This window comes from Anas acuta, chromosome Z (assembly GCF_963932015.1).
Source record: "Anas acuta chromosome Z, bAnaAcu1.1, whole genome shotgun sequence".
In the NCBI taxonomy this organism is placed as follows: Eukaryota; Metazoa; Chordata; class Aves; order Anseriformes; family Anatidae; genus Anas; species Anas acuta.
This window is the reverse complement of record NC_089017.1, coordinates 23427322-23446950: the sequence shown is the minus strand read 5'-3', so window position 1 is coordinate 23446950 and position 19629 is coordinate 23427322. Positions and strand designations below refer to the sequence as shown.

Genomic DNA, 19629 nt, shown 5'->3' with positions numbered 1-19629 from the left:
AGGAGCAGAAATATTTCCCAAGGAGTATTTGTGTTTTCGACAAAAACTCAGAATAAACTCCCATCTCACTCCCTCAGGAGAATAATAATAATAATAATAATAATAATAATAATAATAATAATAATAATAATAATAATAATAATAATAATAATAATAATAATAATAATAATAATAATAATAATAATAATATAAAAACTATTCCAGACTGTCCTTTCAAAATCCTCAACGTTGATTATGAATAATTTGGCCAAGAAGGTAAAAGCAATAAAAAATATATGCCCAAATGTTCCTCTTCTTTACATCCTTGCAAATTTTTGTAAAAGTAGAAATTGCAGAGAAATGAGGACAAAACTGGAATCTTACATATAGCTGACAATAAGTGTACTAGTGACTAAGCCACATAGTTTAAAATGGAAGAGGTATGAGTTGAGTTAAATCTATAAAGGGTGTTAAAGTTTCCCAGAAATTATTTGGTGCCATGTAGAATAATTTTGTATAGCTCATGAACTGTCCGTTTTGAGACAGTGCTGCTTTTCAGTTACATGTAGCTGTACCAGCCATGAAACACTGCCCTTGCTTTGCTTGGCTTGGAGGTCAGGTTCAAGGTGAGAACCTGCTGGTTGCTGCTCCCAAAACAAGATACTTGTTTTGCCATGTGAACAGCTTGAAGCATTTTCCATGAGACTGCTGTTAGTGAGTGAGAATAAGAACCCAAAATCTTACTTCAGTATCCCCTCAGGCATAATGCCCTATTGGGATAGCTCCGGCATCCCTCTTTGCATCTGCCATGTAGCCCTTCTAAATGACAAAAACCTCTGCACTGGACAAGTAACAAGGAATTATTACATCTCTTTTTATTTCTTTTTATTTCAGTGTGCCTCTTTTGTATTTCTTTGTATATGTGGAGTTTAATCTTGCCCATTCCTGTTTATACTCACTGTGGCAAAAAGGAATGTCAGCAACATGCGGGCAAGGCAGCGGAACAAGTTTCCTAATGAAGATGTTCCTTGAAAGGGGTTTTTCAGTTTCTCTGCACACTGTGGTGCAGGAGAGGGCCTTTTTACATTAGTTATTGTGGCTGCCTTAGTCATGATGCTGCTGCCACCGCCTTCCCATGGTGACACTTGCCCATGGGCAGGGGACTGCAGTTCCAGGGTGAAATGCTAGCTGCCAGAGCCCTGCCCTGCCTGCTCACCCACCCGGGAGGGATATGGGGAGGGTGGCCCTCCTCAAGCCTGCCGACCTCCCTGTGCAGCTCAGGTCAGGTCCCAGAGGCTTAGAATAAAGACAGGACTTCTTTGTGACATGCTGGCTTCTGCTCCCTTACTTTTCCTCTTTTTTTTTTTTTTTTCTGACTCAGTTCTTTTAGAGAAAAGAAGTGGGGGAAATTGTACAGTTTTGTCTAAAATACAGCTTTTCTCCCCAAAAAGCTCTCATATTTACATAGTGCTTAAATTTTTATAGAGCACTTAAGAATCCTCAGGTAAAAAGCCATTAAATCCTTGCAGCAGTTGTCTGTCTCATGGAGAGGAAAAGAGACATCTGAAATTTAAACTGACCTATGAGACCTTCATCAGGTCAGTGAGCAGAGCAGGGATATAAGCTTGTGACAGTTCCTGTTATGCACACCTTATCTTAATTTCCTGCACAGCTTCTGAAGGGAAAAAAAAAAATCCCAAAACTGCTGTAAATATATATATATTTATTTATTTATTTATTTATTTATTTCTGTTGCAGCTTCAGGAGGACCTGCCCTCTGGCAGCAGAACTCTTCAAAGTACACCTCTCTCTGTAGAAGCCAAATCCTTTTGTGCATGTGATGTTCTGTATCCATTCTCTACAGGATCTGGTACTGTTTTAAGAGTTTGGTCCTCCACTTAGTGTCAGGATTTGTACAGTATGCAGGCATGTTTGGTGTGTAGATGTGGTTATCACTCTCCAGCCCTCTGTTACTCTAAAAATGTATGTAATTAGCCACCAGTAAGGGATGCAACTCTCAATACCGAGGTTTCTGTTGTAGCACACATGCCACAGCCTGGTGGGAGTTGCTGAGTCATGCTGGAAATCTGCCTGTGACAGTGCAGAAATCTGCAGGAGGCACATTAATGAAACATGTTTAGGGAGAAAAGACTTATTTTTGTTATCTTCCAGAGGCAGACTAGTGTGGGAATGTTAAAATACTGTATTAAGTTAGTTGGTTATAGGGAAGGGAGAAGAATGATGCTTCAGAGTTATATGTCCACTAAAATTGAAGTTTGGATAGTGTGCATTCAGAAATAATTTTATTTTCCAGTAATGACAATATGCAATATCACGTAAGAAATGAAATTGAAGAATTGATCTTATTCTTCAAATACAGGATAGCTTCAATATTAAAATTAACATATAAATTTAGCATCAATCTTATTTCCCCACTCACGTCTGCTGAGTAAATGCACATAAAGAATGAATCACTGAAACAGTATACTGAGAGAATCAAAGTCATTTTTCAAATGTGTCAGCACAAATGTGAGGTAAACCTGTTCACCAAGCATCCAACAAATGTTGTGGAGGTGGCCCTTCAGGCCCCGAAGGAGCCAAGTCAGGGACCCTGGTGGGGAGCAGGACAAACAGCAGCAAAGCATGGCAGAAGGGAAGCTGGAGCAGGACAGCCCCCTGCACCATGCTCACCCCCACCCACCTCCACGGGTACGTGAGCCCCTGGAGAACGTGAGCATCGCGTTAGGGCTCTCCACAGCACTCCTCTGAGGGAGAAATTATGATTGTTGCTGTTTGCTCCATCACTGTTTTTATCCACCTTGTCACAGCTAGAGGTCAACTAGCAGGGAACAAGCAGAGTGCCATCAGCCTCTGCAGAGAGCAGTGCTCTGCTCCTCTTCTGGTGGCCCCACACCACTGCTGATTGCAAACAGAACAGCAGGCAGAGGAGGCTTCCTGTGCCAATCCCCGTTTATATGTACATGTGCATGATGATCAGTGAAATCACTGCCCCAACAGGAGAAAAATCAGCCCTGGGGCACCCTGCAGAGGCACCAGGGCACCTGCTCGGCCTCATCATGTATCCCAGGAGCAGGACCCATGCAGTGGGAAGGGTTGAGGTTCTCTTGCTCCAGGCAAGCCACCACTATTCTGGCACCACACACAAAAAAATACAAATACAAATAAAAATAATAATAATAATAAAGACCCCTGGACCCCTTTAGGGTCCAGCAGAGACCTGGCCAGGCTCCAGCTACCTTTCTTGAACGCTTAAATTCATTCTTTTCTCTGTGGTCTCTCAGCGCTCGACCAGTACCTCCAGCTTCGCTCTTCCTCTCTCCACCAAGGCGTCTCCTTTCAGCGGCACGAAGCGTTTGCACCGACTCGGAAATACCTTTTCCTGCCATGAGATGGAGCCAGAAAACGCGGGGCTCGGGCGCCGCACCTGCGGCACCGGTCTCGGCGGTGGGAAAGGAGGCGGCGGTGACACAGGGATGTCACCAACGCCGGGAAGAGCACGGCCTGGGACATTCACGGGCCTTTTCAGCAAGGTCTGCTGAGGCAAGGGAAAAAAAGATGCGTGTGTGAGTGATGCCCGGGCCAGTAGGCATTTTCCACTGGCAAAGACCCGGGTCCTCGCTGCAGTGGTGGATGGGAGATAAAAATAATACTTGTGCCAGCCTGGAAGCTCAGCTGGGTGAATAAAGCCTTTTTTTTTCTTTTTTTTCCATTTTTTTTTTCAGGGGTATCTTTTCTGGTCAATCCAATCTTTTTTTTGGTTGTTTGTTTCTGTACTTGCTTGTTTAGGAGTTTGTTTAATGTTTGTAGATGGCCGAAATACTGCAGAAGTTGTCTGTGGTCAAACAAATGCTCTTTTTCAACTTCAAAAAAGTGCATTATTTTATTTTTATTTTTTTTAATATATTTAGGTTTTGTTTTTATTTAAAAAAGGGAATTGTGAATTCGGTAAAAAGATATTTAATAATGCCTAAAAAGTGTGTGTGGGGGGGGGGGGGGGAGGGGCATTTGTTTTTTGTTAGTTTATGGTGTTTTTTTTTTCTTTTTTCTTTTTTTTAGAGAACAGTGTAATAAAAGAGATCAAATTCAAAAACCATGCTACCGACCCTGCATTTTTCACCAAAAGTGTTTATAGTAAGATCAGTTTACCCCAATTTAGCCAAAGGTCACCTTTCTTTGAAAGATATGTCCCAATTCCAAGACATCAAATTTCTGCTCACTGCAAATCCACTGGCCATATTGTGTAAAATCACTATGAGCTGTCATTGTCATCAGTGTTTGGTCTTTCTGCTGGAGAAGATTCACCCTCTATTCACCCTCTGTAGCAAACAAAAACAAAAACAGACAAGAAAAAAGAAAAAAAAAAAAAAAAAAAACAGACAAGCAAACAAACAAAACAGAATTCTTTCAACCTGCAGGGATGCCTAGACAAAGATCGCTGCTGGAAGGAAATCTCTTTGGAGCATGAGCTCAAAACCAGAGCTCCTGGGCCTGTGTGTTCTCATCTTGCTTTTCACACCTAATTTCTCTGTGATGTTGGAGCACAGTTTTTCACTACCTCATCCCTTTCTGTTTGCAAGATCAAGCCTATTTTATCTATTACTTTTCTGTCTGGAGTGGCTTGAAGATGAATTTGTTTACAAGTGACATGTGAATACAGGCAAATCTGTCAGTACAAAACTGTAATTTTGTATTTATGAAAATTATAGATGTTTTTTCCATTTCCATGAGGGAAGCTGTTTATTTTCTTTCCTCCCTCCCCCCACCTTTATGTCTTTGCTCTCTAGCATATACCTGCGAATTGCTACAGGTTGATTGAACAGGTTGGAAAATTATGAAAGAAAAAGTATCTTTCTGATCATTTATCATTTATCCCCCAAGGAAAATAAAATCATCGTTTATTTTATTCTCCCTCTTTTTGTGCTTGTTCAATATCATAAAATGCAAGATTCACTGGGTGCACAAACATTACAGAATATGAAATGCCAAATAAGAATACGGGCACTCATATTAGCAATGGCAGCAGATAACACGCCTGATATATAACACACTCTTAAAGCCCATCTGCTTTAGAGCTCCTCTTCAGGGCAACCTCAACTGGTTTTGAGGGGTAGGTCTAACCTATGTACCTGACAGGCCTGCCAGCCATTTCATCTGCACTGAGAGTCATGTTTTGGAAACATCAGCAGTCAAGCAGATATGGTCACTTGTGAATGGTTGAAAAAAAATGGCACTAAAACCTTAACAAACTTCTAAGTGGACAATTAATTTAGTGGCATTCATCATCAGAAGCAATTCCTAGTGTTACTCTGACACATGTAAGATACGCAGTGGAATCAATGCATGCAAACATGCAATAAAATGTTCAAGTCATCACTTTTCCAGATGCAGGAAAGCTGCCATTAACTCAACATTGTTTCAAAGAAAGGCCTGCTATTACATCCTATTTCTTTTTTTCTACTTCTATAGTATAAGAAAAAAAGATGCTTCTGAAACTTTGGGAGAGCCTTTTTTTTTTTTTTTTCTCTCTGATTGCTGTGACTGTAGCAAGTTCTGCTTTACTCAGCTGAACTTGGAAGAGTCTGTAGCACACATCCAAGAGAGCCCAGCTTCCCTGATGATAATATTTGCCTAATCTCAGTTGCAAGCTACAGGACAGTGAGCAGAACCTGGACTGGGAAAAACAGGCTTCCCTTGACTGCAGTTGCTGGAGCAAGACATTTTAACCCCAGCTGAGGATTAATCATCTCTCTATCCTCAGAAATGTCATTTGCCCAATATAAATGACATAAACCAAGATCATCATCTTAGTTTATTTTTCTAGAGTCCTTAGCATGCTACATTAACCTGACAATGTTTAATCTTGTGTTCATTTCACAATACACTTCATGCAATTCACAGCTGTAATTGGTTTTACACTGACATTACACGTTTCAACCTAGCCATGGGAAAAGAATAAGTCTTAAGATTATTTCTCTAAAAAGTGTCCAAGCTCAAACAGCACAGAAGCAGTTCATGCTAGTTTCATGTGCATAATTCTTTCTTCAGCCTTTTCTTTCAATGCAAAGATAATGACTGGTCCTTGTTCTAGTCCATTTGCAATTGAACTACTTTTGTTTGATTTCTTATGTCCTGAGGAGTTCTCTCTTATAAAACAGCATTCAAGTATTCTAGTTAAATATCCCCAGTTGTCTGAGTTAAGGAACAAAGTAGACCTTGAGCTTCTGTCTCTGTTACGAATCTTCCAGAGTCCCGTAACTGATGGCCATAAAGTCTTCCTTTGTAGTACACACTCAGCGCAAAAGCCAGAGTATTGCTATTTGGCATTATCCAGTGAAGTGCAAGAAATTAAATAAGTTACGTCTTTATTGCTATAGTACAATACCAAGCAAAGTCACTTTCTAATACAATTGCAAGGGTTTCATAGAGTATACATCTCTCCTCTTCGGGCCCAGTAGTTCAGCTGCACTGCAAATATCACTTAGTTATCACACATCAAATGTCAGTCTAAGAAGACGTGTTGAGTATTCTCGAGTCTGAAGAATCAGACCTTTCGTCATACTCATCTTCTGTGTAGATAGGTTGCTTAGACACAATAGGACATCCGTCATCAGGGATTGGGATCCGAGGATCTTCTGATGAGCGAGAAGGAAGGACAGGAGAGCTTCGGAAAACACTGGCCGAGTTGCTAGAGAAAGGACTGACGTACTGAGACCGCAGCTGGTACTGCTGCTGCAGCGTCATGGTGTTCCACAAGGTGACATCGTTCGGCAGGAAAGGACTAGACTGGTTTCTTGCCAAAGTGTTCCTCAGCATCAGCGGGTAGCGTGGTGGCTGAGGGAAAGGGTGCTGCAAAGGTACGGCCAGAGGATTTGGCACGACATTGCTGGAATCAGCAGAGAACCGCAGTGTGTCAGGAACTCTAAAGGCTGAGCCCACAGACCACTTGGAAGAGGAAATAGGGTATGAACTCAGTGTGTGTTCAAAAATGTGCCCATTGGAAGGCAAAACAAGACCATCTGATTCTGCAGAAGTTCTCTCTCCGCTGGTCACTGAAGACCTACTGGACAGGAGAACCTCAACAGCACTCACCAGGTCACCACCACATCCCTTCAGGATCAGCTCCAGTACAGTGGGCTTTTGGTTAGGGAAGATCTTTTTCAACACTTCAAGTGGAGGTCTATTGGCTTTCAAGCTGAAAGGTAACGAAACTGTCCCAGAGGGACCTTCTATCAAGAGGTGGTTCTGCTCTGCATGGTACTTGGGGCTGTCTGGACGGCTCTCTGTGCTACCACCATTTTTCTGGACTGCATAACCAACCTCATCCACTGAAACAATTTCAGGGCTTTCAGGGGTGAAGCAACTTTTGGCTTTAGTCATGTCTGGGGAACTCCTTTGGTCTGTGTCTTTGTCACTGTAGGTCTCGGCATTGTCTGCTCCACTGGCATCACCCAACCGCTCCTCATTCATGTCTGCAAAGGAAGGCAGAGAAGTTAACAAAAAAGCTGAGGCTAAAAGCTTTTATGGTCATTGTTGTCTTTGGAGAATACATTCTTCTTAAAGGGAACAGAGCAAGATCCTAGGGAAGAAAAAAAAAAAAAAAAAGGGAAAGAAAAAAAAGAAAAAAAAAATCACAGAGATTCTGCTAAAGCTAGGTTGTCTTTGCAATATCTCATGAGAACAAAACTGCAGAAAAGTTATTGGACATGGTCTAGGCATTTTATGTTTCCTGATAGGTATCTGTCTCATTCTTCCACACACACAAGAAAAGCAGTTGTCATTTTTGTGCTTCATCAAATATGCTATACCAATCCTCCCTCACTGGTTACCAGAGAGCAACACATCACCCAAGTGAAAGCTTTCTTAGAAGAACTTCAGCACTTTCACATCATAATTCTTCACTTGCACAGTCTCACTGGCTGGGAGTTGACATTATTCAGGGGGCACTTGGGAGAAGAGAATTCCCTCTGCAAGTCCAACAGCATTGGTGGAACCACTACATCATGTCTAGTAGCTCAAGGTTAAAGAACTGTTCAGATAAATCAGTGTATTCCAGTTCTGTTTCTGCAGAAACTAGTTCCTTCCCCAGCAAGAACCACAGGTTTTTCTTCTAAACCTGAGCACAGCTGATACCTTGAACCATCAGAGCACAAAACTTTAAAAAAATCTTTTTTGGAAAGAACCTCTGGAAAGCATCTGGTCCAACCTCCTGTTCAAAGTAGGACTCACCCAAAACATAGAGCAGGTTCCCTCGGTTCCTGCTCAGCTGAGTTTTAAATACTGCCAAGGATGGACAATAAACAACCCGCCGCTTTTTGTGTTCAAAACTAAGGGCAAGAGCTGAGTACAGGGCTGAAAACAAGCCCCTTGTTCATGTTTTTACCAGAAGGACACTCAAAAATGGAAATACTCCAAGTCTCTGGTCACTTTGGTAAAGCCTGGCCAGAGTATGGAAACCTTTGAAATAAAACCACTAATCAGAAAGAATAAAAGAATAAGAAGGATTGACAGCTTTCACAGCTTATGAACAAAGAGGGCAATGTATTTGCTTGAGAATATTCATGGACATTTTCCAAGGATGCTGTTCTGCTGCCCTCCCTCATACAGTGCAGTGCCAATCTCCCTTACAAACATCAATATCTGGGGAAAGCGACACTGTGCGAGCTGACACCGACAGGAACTGCCTTAACTTGTTTACAGGGCAGTGCTTTTGAACACCTTTACATGAAATATTATCTGCAGAAACCAATATAAACACTTGCTCGGTGTCCTAAGCCCATGGTCATCAGCCCGACTAGATACAGAAGCTGTATGAAGTAAGCAAAGGCTTCCAAAATGTACTCGTGACCACCCCTTCCAGGCTGAGAAGGAAAGCGGATCAGTTAAAGGCATGCCAGTGGGTCAGCCTCACTGCCCACCACCCCAGTCCTGCCTCCCTCTCACCCCAGGAATGGACAGGGCATTACTGGTCCAATTCACCCACCTTTGCACGCTGAGAGAGGAGCCAGGGTCTGAGTGAACCTCTACTGGGCAAGAGGCCACCGTGCTCTCCAGAAGGGGAGTCACGTTCCTGTGCCAGAAATAAATGAGGAGCTCCTGGCAGAGGCAGTGGGCAGCTGGCATGGCCAGGGGAGGTTCTCCGCATGAGGATGGCTGGTGCCAGGAAGGAGCCATGGGCCATCCTAGGGAGCCGTGGGATGCTGCTAGCTCAGGCTGCAGGGGATGAGCATGGGAGTGGTGCTGAGGAAGACAGACACCCTTCTGAAAGTCTCACCCTTCTCTTTTATAAACGTGTGTAACCTACGGTGGGTACACAAGTTTTTAATAGGTTACCCTCTGTCCAGGGTTAACAGAGAGGCAGCAGCTCTTCATGCAGGCATATGATAAAGAAGGCAATGTGCGTGTGCACTTCATACACTCACTGCGTCAGTCTTGCCCTACAGCCAAAAAGAAATGCCAGAAACATCCACTAGCAAGCCGGTAACATCATCCGTCTGAGGGGGTGGTAAGACCTAGGGATAGCTTTTCCATTATTGGAAAAAATAAAAATAAAACAGGAGGATCGCGCTACCTTTGCCTCCTAATCCCTTCACGTGTTCATTACCACACGTTTATTACCTGAGCTGGGGTGTTAAGAACAACTCACGTCTGAATGAATGGGCAATTTATACATCGAAGGCTTACCGGGCAGGCTTGAGGACAGCTAATTACCTCTGTCCCTGCCTCGCCAGATAGAGGGGCATTTAAGGGAGACGACGGTCCTAATTTCCATATAAATAGATTGCACTACGGTACCCAGCATTAACGAGTGGACCACATGCAGGTAAACGCATTTCTGCACTACCGTGCTTTTCCGAAGCATCCCTATCGGCTGGTAACAAGCGCTCACCGGGGAGCAAATATATGCTAAAAAAATAGAGTATGACGAGCTCTGCCTAACGGGGATAATATACTCCCTCATTCTGAGTAATGATTATTTTCAAGATATTTCCGGTCTGATTAGTTTTCAGTACCTTTAAGAGTACCCTCACGAGGACTGGCTAAAAGAATTATTCAGATTCTAAAAATAATAATAATAATAATAATAATACAAAACACCTTCCATCCTGCAGAAGTCCGTGTCTGCAGCACCAGCAGCCCCCCACGGTCCGTGCCCAGGCTCCCGCAGCAGCGGGGCCGGACACAGCGGGGACCCTCAGCAGAACCCCCCTCAGCTCAAGGGGCGAAACCCGCAGAATTTCGGCGACTTGGGCAAAATGCTGTTATTAGCACAGGGAGGGTTACGAGCGGGTTGCGTCCTTTATTATTATTATTATTATTATTATTAGTGATGATTTTACTGTTGTTTGCCGTTTGTATTTCCCCTCCGGCAGCGTTTCTTGCTGTCGGCATCACCCGCGCCCGGACCCCTCCGGCTGTGCCCCCCGCCCCGGACACCGCCTCCCCTGGCACGACAGAAACCGTGTCCTGGCGACAGTCGCGACCTGCTGGAGGTGAGATTTCGCCTTGGCTGAAAGAACAATCCTCAAATAGCCAGCGGACTGGGAAGGTTCGTTTTAGATGCCCTCCCGTGGTGCTGAAATGTAGAAATGTCGCGTGCAGGTATCAGTCCCAAATACCTGTCTTTTCAGGTTAAAAGAACTCATTTTGTTTTTAGCATACGCGGTCACTGAGCTTAGCCAAACGTGTTTTTTGTACGACCACTACGCTTCACGCGAGGATGTTAGAGGTTTACAGAAAGAAAACCTGTCCTCAGAGGACATTTAGTTATGTTTAAAAAAATAATAATAAATATCTATTTCAAATTGCCTGCGTTCAAGTATTCACCTTGCCACCTCCGAGGAATCTAAGGGAATTGCCCTCTCATTAGGATAACTGATGGAAAGTATTCATCAGAAAACACACGTACAGATACACACCCAGATCTACAGGGATGCCGAAATGAAACCCTCAGAGCAGTACAGCTGGAGAACTGTGCTTGCATTCACTGTAAAATATACACTGATAAACTAGGCTGCTACAAATTTGTGGCAATGTATATACCAATTTTTCCTTCAGTATTTATGCACTAAGAATCATAAGGCAAATATTGTAAAAGGGCCAAGTAAAGTAAAACGGGTGTGAGAGAGAAACTGTTCTCTTCGAGTTAATAACTTGTCTGGAAAACCTGGTCTAATACTTTGGATCCAAATTTGCTTCCTTGATATTCCCACTGCTGACTCTGTTTAAACAGCCTTGCTCTTTGATTGTTAGGACAGCCTTTTCTGCTACACAGATTTTCTTGGAGCCCGAACACATCTGCTCTTTTCCCTATTCTATTATTAGAGTGGACTGACCCCCGAAATATCAGAAAGCCACAAAAGCTAAGGTCCTGTGAAATTTATGAGTTAAGGCAGAGGGGAGGTTTCTGATTCGGGGTTGGGATTTTTTTTGGTCTTTGTTGTTGTTGTTGTTGTTTTGGTTTTGTTTTTTATTGGTTTTGGGTGGGTGATGTGTTGTTTTCTTTTTTGTTCAAGAATAGTTTCGTTGCCGACTTTCTTCCCTCTCTTCAATCTCATGTACTTCCCAGGAGGCTTGTCACTGTGATACATTAAGACGCTTACTCTGAAATTAGCAGAAGACTCAATACAGCATTTCGTTAATTGCTTACACACCTCGATGACTGCTACCAAAACAGAGAAATGCAGCACGCGCTCGTTTGAGAGATGCAAGTATGTGAGTATAGCATCGGGGGAAGGAATTTTTGTAGGTTAGGGCAGGCAGGTGCAGTAGGAGCAGCTTGCATATGCTCCATTTGCACAGAACAGAACTTCACAACTGTCCCACCGAAAGGACCTATTCCGGCAGGAAGAATAAAACAAACGGGTCTGATTCTAAAGCACACCGGGAAAAAGCTCCTCCGTACAGGGGCATCTTCCAGGAGACTAATGTCGGGGGTCTAATAACAGGGTGGGCTAGGGGAGGAAATAATTACGTCCTCTCATCTGTCTGAGCACGATTTTAGTACAGGTAGCGCGGAGGAAATGAGAGAGAAAGCCCTGCCCTGTGCTCCCAGCTCTCGGGCTGGCTGGAAGCGAGCAGGTTATCGGGTTAAGCGGCGTCTGGCGGCGGGCGACAAGGGAACCAGGGAACCCCTCGAGGAGATAATTTTCTGCCTTGCCCTCGCCATTTCCTTTATTCGTAAAACAAATTTTTGGTTTGGCCTCACCATCTTCTACATCCCCAAAAGCCGAAACCGAGGCTGGGGGCGAGGTCTGTGCCACTCGCACTGTTTTTTTCGGGGGCCCCGTGCCCCGTCTCCCCCCGCTCGCCGCGGGGCTTGATTTATGGAGACCTGCTCCGCTTTTTCGCCCGTGAAGCTGTTAGCAGAAAGTGCTGACTGGCTGGCAGGGAAGAATTTCTCATCAATACGCTTTGATTGTATTTTGCAAACAAAATGCCTGTTGCTTGGTAACATTTCACTTGAGCCTGACCTTCCCCAAAAGTTATTGCTATCAGATTCGATTTACACTGTCCTCCCGTGATTACAGTAATCTTTTAAGCTGGGGAGTTCATATATCAGGGGGGAGAAAAGTTGGGCGTACAAGTCAATACCGTTCCTATCCGCCAGATTTATATCCTGCTGGCGAAGTTTATTTGTTTCACTTTCTGGAAGGAGCCAAAACAGATTTTTTTCCCGGCGTTTTGCCGGGGCAGGGGCCGGTGCGGAGAGGCTCCGCGCTGCCGGAGGAAATCCGGGGCGTGGGGAGGGAGCGGGACACCCCAAATTCCCGTCCGGGGGGAACGGCGGGTGGAGATGCTGCCCTCGAGGGGACAAGGCGGGGCGGAGGGCGGCCGAGCATTGCCGGGACAGAGCGGGAGGGGAGCCCGGCGCCGAGATAACCGGAGCTCTCCCTCCCATCCCCATCGCACCCGGGCCCCGGTACTCCGCGCCGACTCGCACAAACCCGCAAAACGATGGACGTGCGGGTGGGTGCCCGGCTCCCTCCCGGCCGCCTCGCAGAAACCGGCCCAGGAGCGGCACGTCGAGGGCACGGCTGCCCCCGACGGTGCTCCCGGACCCACACCGGGACATCCCCAGCCCTTCCTGCGCCCGACGGGTGTCCCACCGCCCCGGCCGGGGCGCAGGTGGACAGCCGGGGCTTCCCCTCTCCAACCTTCCCCTCCCCACGGCGCCCGTCGGGGCGAGGGGAAAGCAGCCTCCCCCCGTCCCCTCGTGCCCGGAGCGAGCCGGGCACCGCGACCGCGACCCCGTCCCGGCCTCACCTGCCTTGGGGAGCGGCCCCGGGAGCGCAGGGGGCGGCTCGGCGGCCCAGCGCAGGGCGGCGGCGGCGGCCAGCTCGGCGGGGGCCCGCGGCGGCCCGGCGCAGGGCGGCGGCCCCGGAGGGGGAGCGGGGGGCTCGGCGGCGCCCGGCGGCCCCGGGAGGGCTCGGAGCGAGTCCGGGAGGAGGCTCTCCAGGCTCTCGTTGGCCTGCTGCCGGCGCAGCGCCACCTGCGCGGCCATCACCCGCTGCCGCTCGATGATGAGGATGCACTTCTCGCAGGTGCAGTCCTTGAAGCGGCAGTAGCGCTTGTGGCCCTTCAGCCAGGACAGCACGCCGTGGTTGCGGCACCGGGCGCACTTGGGCGTCCGCTGCAGCGGCGCCCGCGGCGGCTGCGACACCGGGCCGCCCATGTAGAGGTACGGGGAGCCGTAGCCGTTCATGCCCGCGGGGAGCGAGGGGGGAGCCCGGACGGCTCCGGGGCGGAGAAGGGAGTAGCGGGGGACGGGCGGAGGCCGGGGCGCCGGAGGAGAGGAGGCGGGCGGCTCGGTGTGCGGGCTCTGCGGGGGGCCCGGCCTCAGCCCCGGCCCCGGCCCCGGCCCCGGCCCGGCGCGGTGGCACCGTCGGGCAGAGCGCTGCCGCCGGCCGGAGCGCCTCTGCCGCTGCCCGCGCCGCCCCGCCGAGCCCAGCGCCCCCCTCCGCCCGCCCCCGCCCCCCGCCCGCCCCCTTCCGCCCCCCACCCGCGGGGAGGGAGGGACGGAGGGAAAGAGGGGTGCTGGGGGGCTCCTCTGCTCCGCCGTCGGGGCAGCGGCGCTGCCCACCCTTCGCCGGAGGGGCAGGAGCGGGGGCTACGCCCCCCGCCCCCCGCACAGATCTCTCCCTGCAAGAGAGGTGCAGGGGAGGTGTCCCGGCGGGGTGTTGCAACCCGCGAGCGGCGGTGCAGTGCAGCTTGCCGCAGTAAATCCTGTCTGTGGCCACTGTCAGGATTTTTGAGCTCAAAGTTTTGTCAAAGTTTCGAAGGGCTGGAGCAGCGAGAAGCCGCGCCGGGAGCAGGAGCTGCCCTGGAGCAGCTGTGTGGAGCAGGGATGCGCTCGGCTCCCGGTGCAAGTTGTGCCTCGGACCCGTGTGGGTCCGTTGTTTTGGCGGTGTTACTCGCCAAAGTGGCTACATAAATGCAAACGGTGGCTGCAGAAAGACTCGTGCAATGCAGAGCGAGTCCACCTGCCCGCAGCCTTCTCGCTGCGTTTGATGCGGCCGGAGGGTGGTTTTCTGCATCTCTAGCCGTGGAGAGTTTTCTCACTGAAACGCGGGTATTTCCAGCATTGCAGCGAGAATTTAAAATCCAGAGTGCAATACATTAGTGAAAAAAGGTGTGGGAATATCGGCTGGGGCAAAGCGAATTCCCTGCAAGGGTTTTTCTGCTTGCGCACTGGTACCTGGCCGGCCCGGGGAGGCATCGGCTGCTCCTTGGAATTAAATCCGTTTCGCTGCCCCCAAATCTCCTTTTCTCTCCCCAGTCACCCTTCCACTGTAACTGTTACACGAATTACACAATTTAACGAGGGCACTTAATTAGAAAATAAGGTTTAAAACTTGGTAAGTATTTTGCCGGCAAGAATCAGGAGCAGGGCGTACGCTATTACAAAGGCATTTATTTGCGTGGCATTTTATTCGTCGGCTGTTTCTTAATTGCTCCTTTAGTTCTGGGAGGAGAAGGACTCGGGGCGATTTTCTCTCGAGGGTCGTGCGGTGTGTGTGAGGGAGGACAGGCACCCACGGGAAACATCCTCTGTCGTCGATTAACTGCACCCAGGAGGAAGGAGCACGGGGCGAGGTGTGGGGACCGATCCGCTTTGTCGCGGGTGCTACATCTCTCAGGGCATCTCCGTTTTCACCCTGCTCCGGTTCCGAGCTGCCAGCTGGCCTCCCCCGGGGGCACCTCGCACGCCCTTTCAGTGCCTTTGTGGGGCGAGAAGCGGGAGACAAACGTGTCCGCCTCCACCGACCACCCAAGCCACGTTCAGACTTCCAAAGGCGCGCAGCTCACGGGGTGCCGCGACGTCCCCCAAAACGAAGGAGCGGGATGCGAAGGTTGAGAGACCCCCTCCCCACATCCTGACGAGCACGACCTCCCTCTGTCGGCCCGCAGGGAGCCGCCGAGACCGGGACCAGGACCGGGACCAGGACCGTCCCCGGGGTGCCTGCGCCCGGTGCCGGTGCGCGCTCCCCGGCGGGGACACCGCGCTGCTGCCCCGGGCCGGCTCCGCGCCGGGGGCCCCCCTCTCGCTTGGCTGCCCACCGGGCGTGGAGGCTGAAATTCTCGTTTGATATAGTGCCGTAATCCTTCTCTCGTATTTGATGGGAATGTTTCCCATATCCCGGTATTTGACAACATCTCCCCGTAGGGCCAGGTTCGTATTTGTGTTAGCAAAACGTCCCCTGCCTGAAAGTCTATTGTAACCCAACACCTGACAACCCCGGTTCCCATTTCTTTTTGCAGAAAAGGTTTATTCAAGCACATAATGGGATCCCAGCAGAAAGCTTTTCAGAAGAAGGGGCTACGGTAAACTGCGCCACATGAACTCCGTTTCCAGGGCTATTAAGCTTTTAATTGGAAAATAGCAGAGGAAATTTCAAGGTGACTACAACGCGTTAGCAGCCAGCGCCCAGAAGAACAGACTGAAAGCGAATGGACGTGCGAAACATATGCTGCAAATAGGGCGCAGCCAAAAGGGCCCGGCGGCGCGGCTCTTCCCCAGAAGGGAGCGGGCGAGGGCCTGAAAGTCGAAGCGGGGGAGTCAAAAAGTCTCCACGCGTTACTTCTCGGTGGGGAGCAGCGGCCCCACCGGCACCCCGTGGCTTCGCCGTGCCGGGTGCGCCCCGCCGGGCCCCGGTGTGCTGCTGTGTGAGGGTCTGTGTGCTTACAAGCGCTGGCCCCGAGGGAAGATTTTGGGAAAAGGGGTCCGGAGGGAACCGGGCTGCAGTTGCGGAGATGCGAGTGGCAGGGATGGTTTGGGTTACATCTCGCCAAAAACGCTTTCAGGCAACGCCACCTGACAGGGCAGCGGGTTATCCACGATTTGGAGCTGTGAGGAGGGGACAGGGGCAGGCGCCGGTCCCACTGGACAGAGGCGAAACTCCACGGCAGACCTGCGGGAAAGGTGCGAATCCCGCCCGGTGCCACCCAAACGATCCATCGGATGCGGCAAAGGGGCGAGGAGCGCACTCGAGAGGAGAAGGGATTGGTAAAGGTCACCGGCTGCCAGCCAGCTGCTGGCACCCGGGGAGAGGGCGACTTGCGGTGTAGTGAAGAGAGATAAAGAAGGAAAAGGAGGAGGAAAAAGACAGGCAGGGAAAACTGCCCCGGGGCCGTGCTCCCCGCACACCTCGCCATCCCGGCTCGGAGCAGCCCGGGGGACACCTCGCAGCCAGCAAGCCCCCGCCGCACTGCATCCTTTTTTTTTTTTTTCCCCCCAAAAAATGCGGCGCCCCGGGCAGGTGGGGCTTTACTCTCCCACGCTCTGAAGGATGCTGCACGCACCCGCAGCCCGTTCTCCCCGTCCCCAACCATGCCCCACGCCTGGTGACACGGGGGGGCACGCAAAACTTTTTTTGTCCCTTCCCACCCCCGCGGGGCAGGGCTGCGTCCCCCTCCCGTGAACTGGGAAAACGCATTTTAATAGCACCTGGGGAACTTGAAGAGAGGGTGGGGAAGGAGCTCACGCCGCCTCCCACCTCCTCGTTCCCCGTGCAGCGTTTCCAGCCCGGCATCACTCTTCCCGTGCCCTCCACCGCGGCCGTGCCGCTGTCACAATAGCAACAGCGGCGGCAGAAGGGCACGGAGCCGCGGGAGCGGGCTGACAAGTGTGATAAAATGATCTTCCTTAACTAAACTCGTAAAGCACTGGGCAATAAAACTCAATCTTCTGTAAAATCCAATTAAGTCATTATCTGACTGATTGTATCTTTAATTGAAAACAGAAGTGACAGTAAATTTCTGTGATATATCAGGATCAATCGATACCGCTATACGATTCAGCCTCAAGAAGTGATTTATAATGTCAAACCTATATAGGTAACTCCACATTATTCTCTCTAAAACCACTGGTGGATGAAATTAAGAGTAAGTGCATTTAATAAAAAACAAGATGGTCAGGTTATTGATTACAACATATGGGGGTGAAATCAAATAGATGTTTTCAAAGCACAGAGCGAAGAAAATACAAGTAATTTCTTTTTTTCTGTTTTAATACAGCTCACCAAATATACACACAAGAAAATTCAGTCATCAATAACATTTTTATTTCAGGTACAGCTGCAACTACAGAGAACAATGAATTTTTCCAGACTAGTTTCATTTCAGGTTGGCTTCTGTAACGCGGAAAAAGAACACAACGAGCCGCTTTCAACAAAATAACGAACACGGAAAATCACAGTAACTTTTCAGAGACGCATTTGCTTGCAGTTTACGTTGCAATCTAAGGCAAGGCACTCGGCTGTAATATGCAAAACACGTTAATTTGGCAACACGCGAAGAGCACGCCTGGACTCCAACAGCAGCGCGAAGCCCTAAGGAACCCCTAAGGAACCGTCGGAAACGCCTCAGGGGGGTCTCGCCTCCCAGGGAGGCCCCGAGGGGGGCTTCTCCGAGACCTCCCGACGGGTTTCGGGCCCTCGCTCCACCTCTGCTCCGCCGGCGGAAAACCCGCGCAGCGCCCCGACGGGAGCGCCCCGATGGCGGCCGCCGCCTCCTCGCCGGGCCCGGGGCACCCAACACGGGGCTCCCCCAAGCCTCCCCCCGACCCCCGAAAGAAGAAACAGTCCCCCCCAACCCCGCAAACCCCCGAACAGAACGATTAAACAGTGAACGCTGCTGCGCCGCCGGCCCGGGCGCGCCGCCCCTACTCGCCGCCCTCCAGCACCGGGCTCACCGCGAAGGCGCCGGGCTCCTGGCGGGGCTCGCACTCCAGGTCCCCCTTGGCGCTCTCGCTGCTGGACAGGCACCCCAGGCCGGAGTCCTGGCTGCTGGGCGGCGAAAACACTGCGGATAAGGGGGGTGGGAGGGGGAAGAGAGAGAAAAACACAGCGGCTGAGCCCCCCACTCGCAGCCCCAGGCGCGGGGAGAGGCCGGGAGGGTGCCGGGGGCCGCAGGACCCCCCCCAGGCTGCAGGGACCCGCGGCCCTGGCTCGGACAGACCGGGGCGGGGGCCAAATATTAAAGAATTTGAAGATCATACAGTGCCAGAAATGGCCGCAACGTTGCAATTTGCAGTAGATACAAAAGCCAAGTAAAAGGGTCTCTGACCTTCCTAACCTTAGATGAGTTGAGATCCACCCCCAGCACTCCCTTCCTGCCTACCGTGAATATAATTAAGGGGAAGCTGCAGTGGTAATTTCTCTCCTCATTAACTTCCTGATTGGTTTCAGGCTCAGGATTCCGGCGGGCGGCAGTTTGTCACCAATTCCAAATGGCCAATCGTTAATACTAATGTTTGTGTAACTAACTGCCAGCATCTGCCACGGCTTCTTGTACAACAATAATAGTGAAAGGGTAACATTGGTGCTTCCCGTGTTAATTCAGATTCTGTTCATCAATAGGAAAATCTATGATGTAATTAGCGAAATGCATTGGTAGTTGAGGCAGTCGGAGGGAGCTAAATCACAGCGGGAGCTCCATGGGCCCCTGACACCTTAACCATCAATACTTATTATGTTCTGGATTTTACTGTTTAGTGGAGAGTATTACCAGCCTGTGATCTTTTAAAAGAGAATATACTTTACAACCACAGCTTGTTTTTTAGAAGCTATGATGAATCTGGTACAACTGCACAAGAACAAGCCATATGGAGTCAAGGCTCTGTCCTCACACCGCGCTGCTGTGCCCAAGCCAGCAGCTCCTCCACGTCTGGGCACTGGGTGCTTGCAGGCTCCAGGGGTTTCTAGCAGGGCTCAAGTTCCATTAGGAATAAGAGAACAGGCTTGACTTTCACAGCCACGCAAATCCAAAAGGGAATCAAAGAAAGTAAACAGCAGTCGCCTGGATTCACCCTGTTACTGCAAAAGTGAGATACACTATCTTAAAAACAAACAAAACAGAAAAAAATCCCATTTCTGCAGTATTGCATATTTCTGTGGTAACTTCCATTTGTAGCTTAGCTTCCTGATTTGTCCTTATTCTGAACACAACGCTGGTTACCTAGAAATGGAAGAGACATTTATGCAGCTGAGATCTCATGTTATTATTTTCACCAACTTTTCCCATGACTAGATAAAATGGCAATTTCTGTCGCTTTTGGGGAGTTTTGCCCATTTTTGCCTTTGTAGAACCTGACTCCTTGATTTAAGTCACTCCTTTGATACATGTGAGGAA

The 19629-nt window shown here is 49.3% G+C and overlaps 2 protein-coding genes across 3 annotated transcripts in view; both read right to left on the bottom strand.

The window, feature by feature from the left end:
• Positions 1–5770: 5770 nt before the first annotated feature.
• Positions 5771–13809, bottom strand: DMRT3 (doublesex and mab-3 related transcription factor 3). The gene is made up of 2 exons (XM_068667356.1): positions 13264–13809; positions 5771–7469 (listed from the first exon to the last, which is right to left on the bottom strand). Exons 1-2 carry the CDS (start codon positions 13700–13702, stop codon positions 6505–6507), a joined length of 1404 nt encoding a protein of 467 aa, XP_068523457.1. The 5' UTR covers positions 13703–13809; the 3' UTR covers positions 5771–6504.
• A 3730-nt stretch (positions 13810–17539) lies between these two features.
• Positions 17540–19629, bottom strand: part of DMRT1 (doublesex and mab-3 related transcription factor 1) — a 60903-nt gene continuing 58813 nt past the window's right edge. Inside the window, exon 5 of one of the 2 annotated variants that reach the window (XM_068667354.1) lies at positions 17540–18300. In XM_068667354.1, coding sequence (XP_068523455.1) covers positions 18161–18300 — 140 coding nt within the window. In that variant the 3' untranslated portion in view covers positions 17540–18160. Of the gene's footprint in view, positions 19456–19629 lie in introns of both variants that reach the window. The other variant, XM_068667355.1, reaches the window with a different exon arrangement.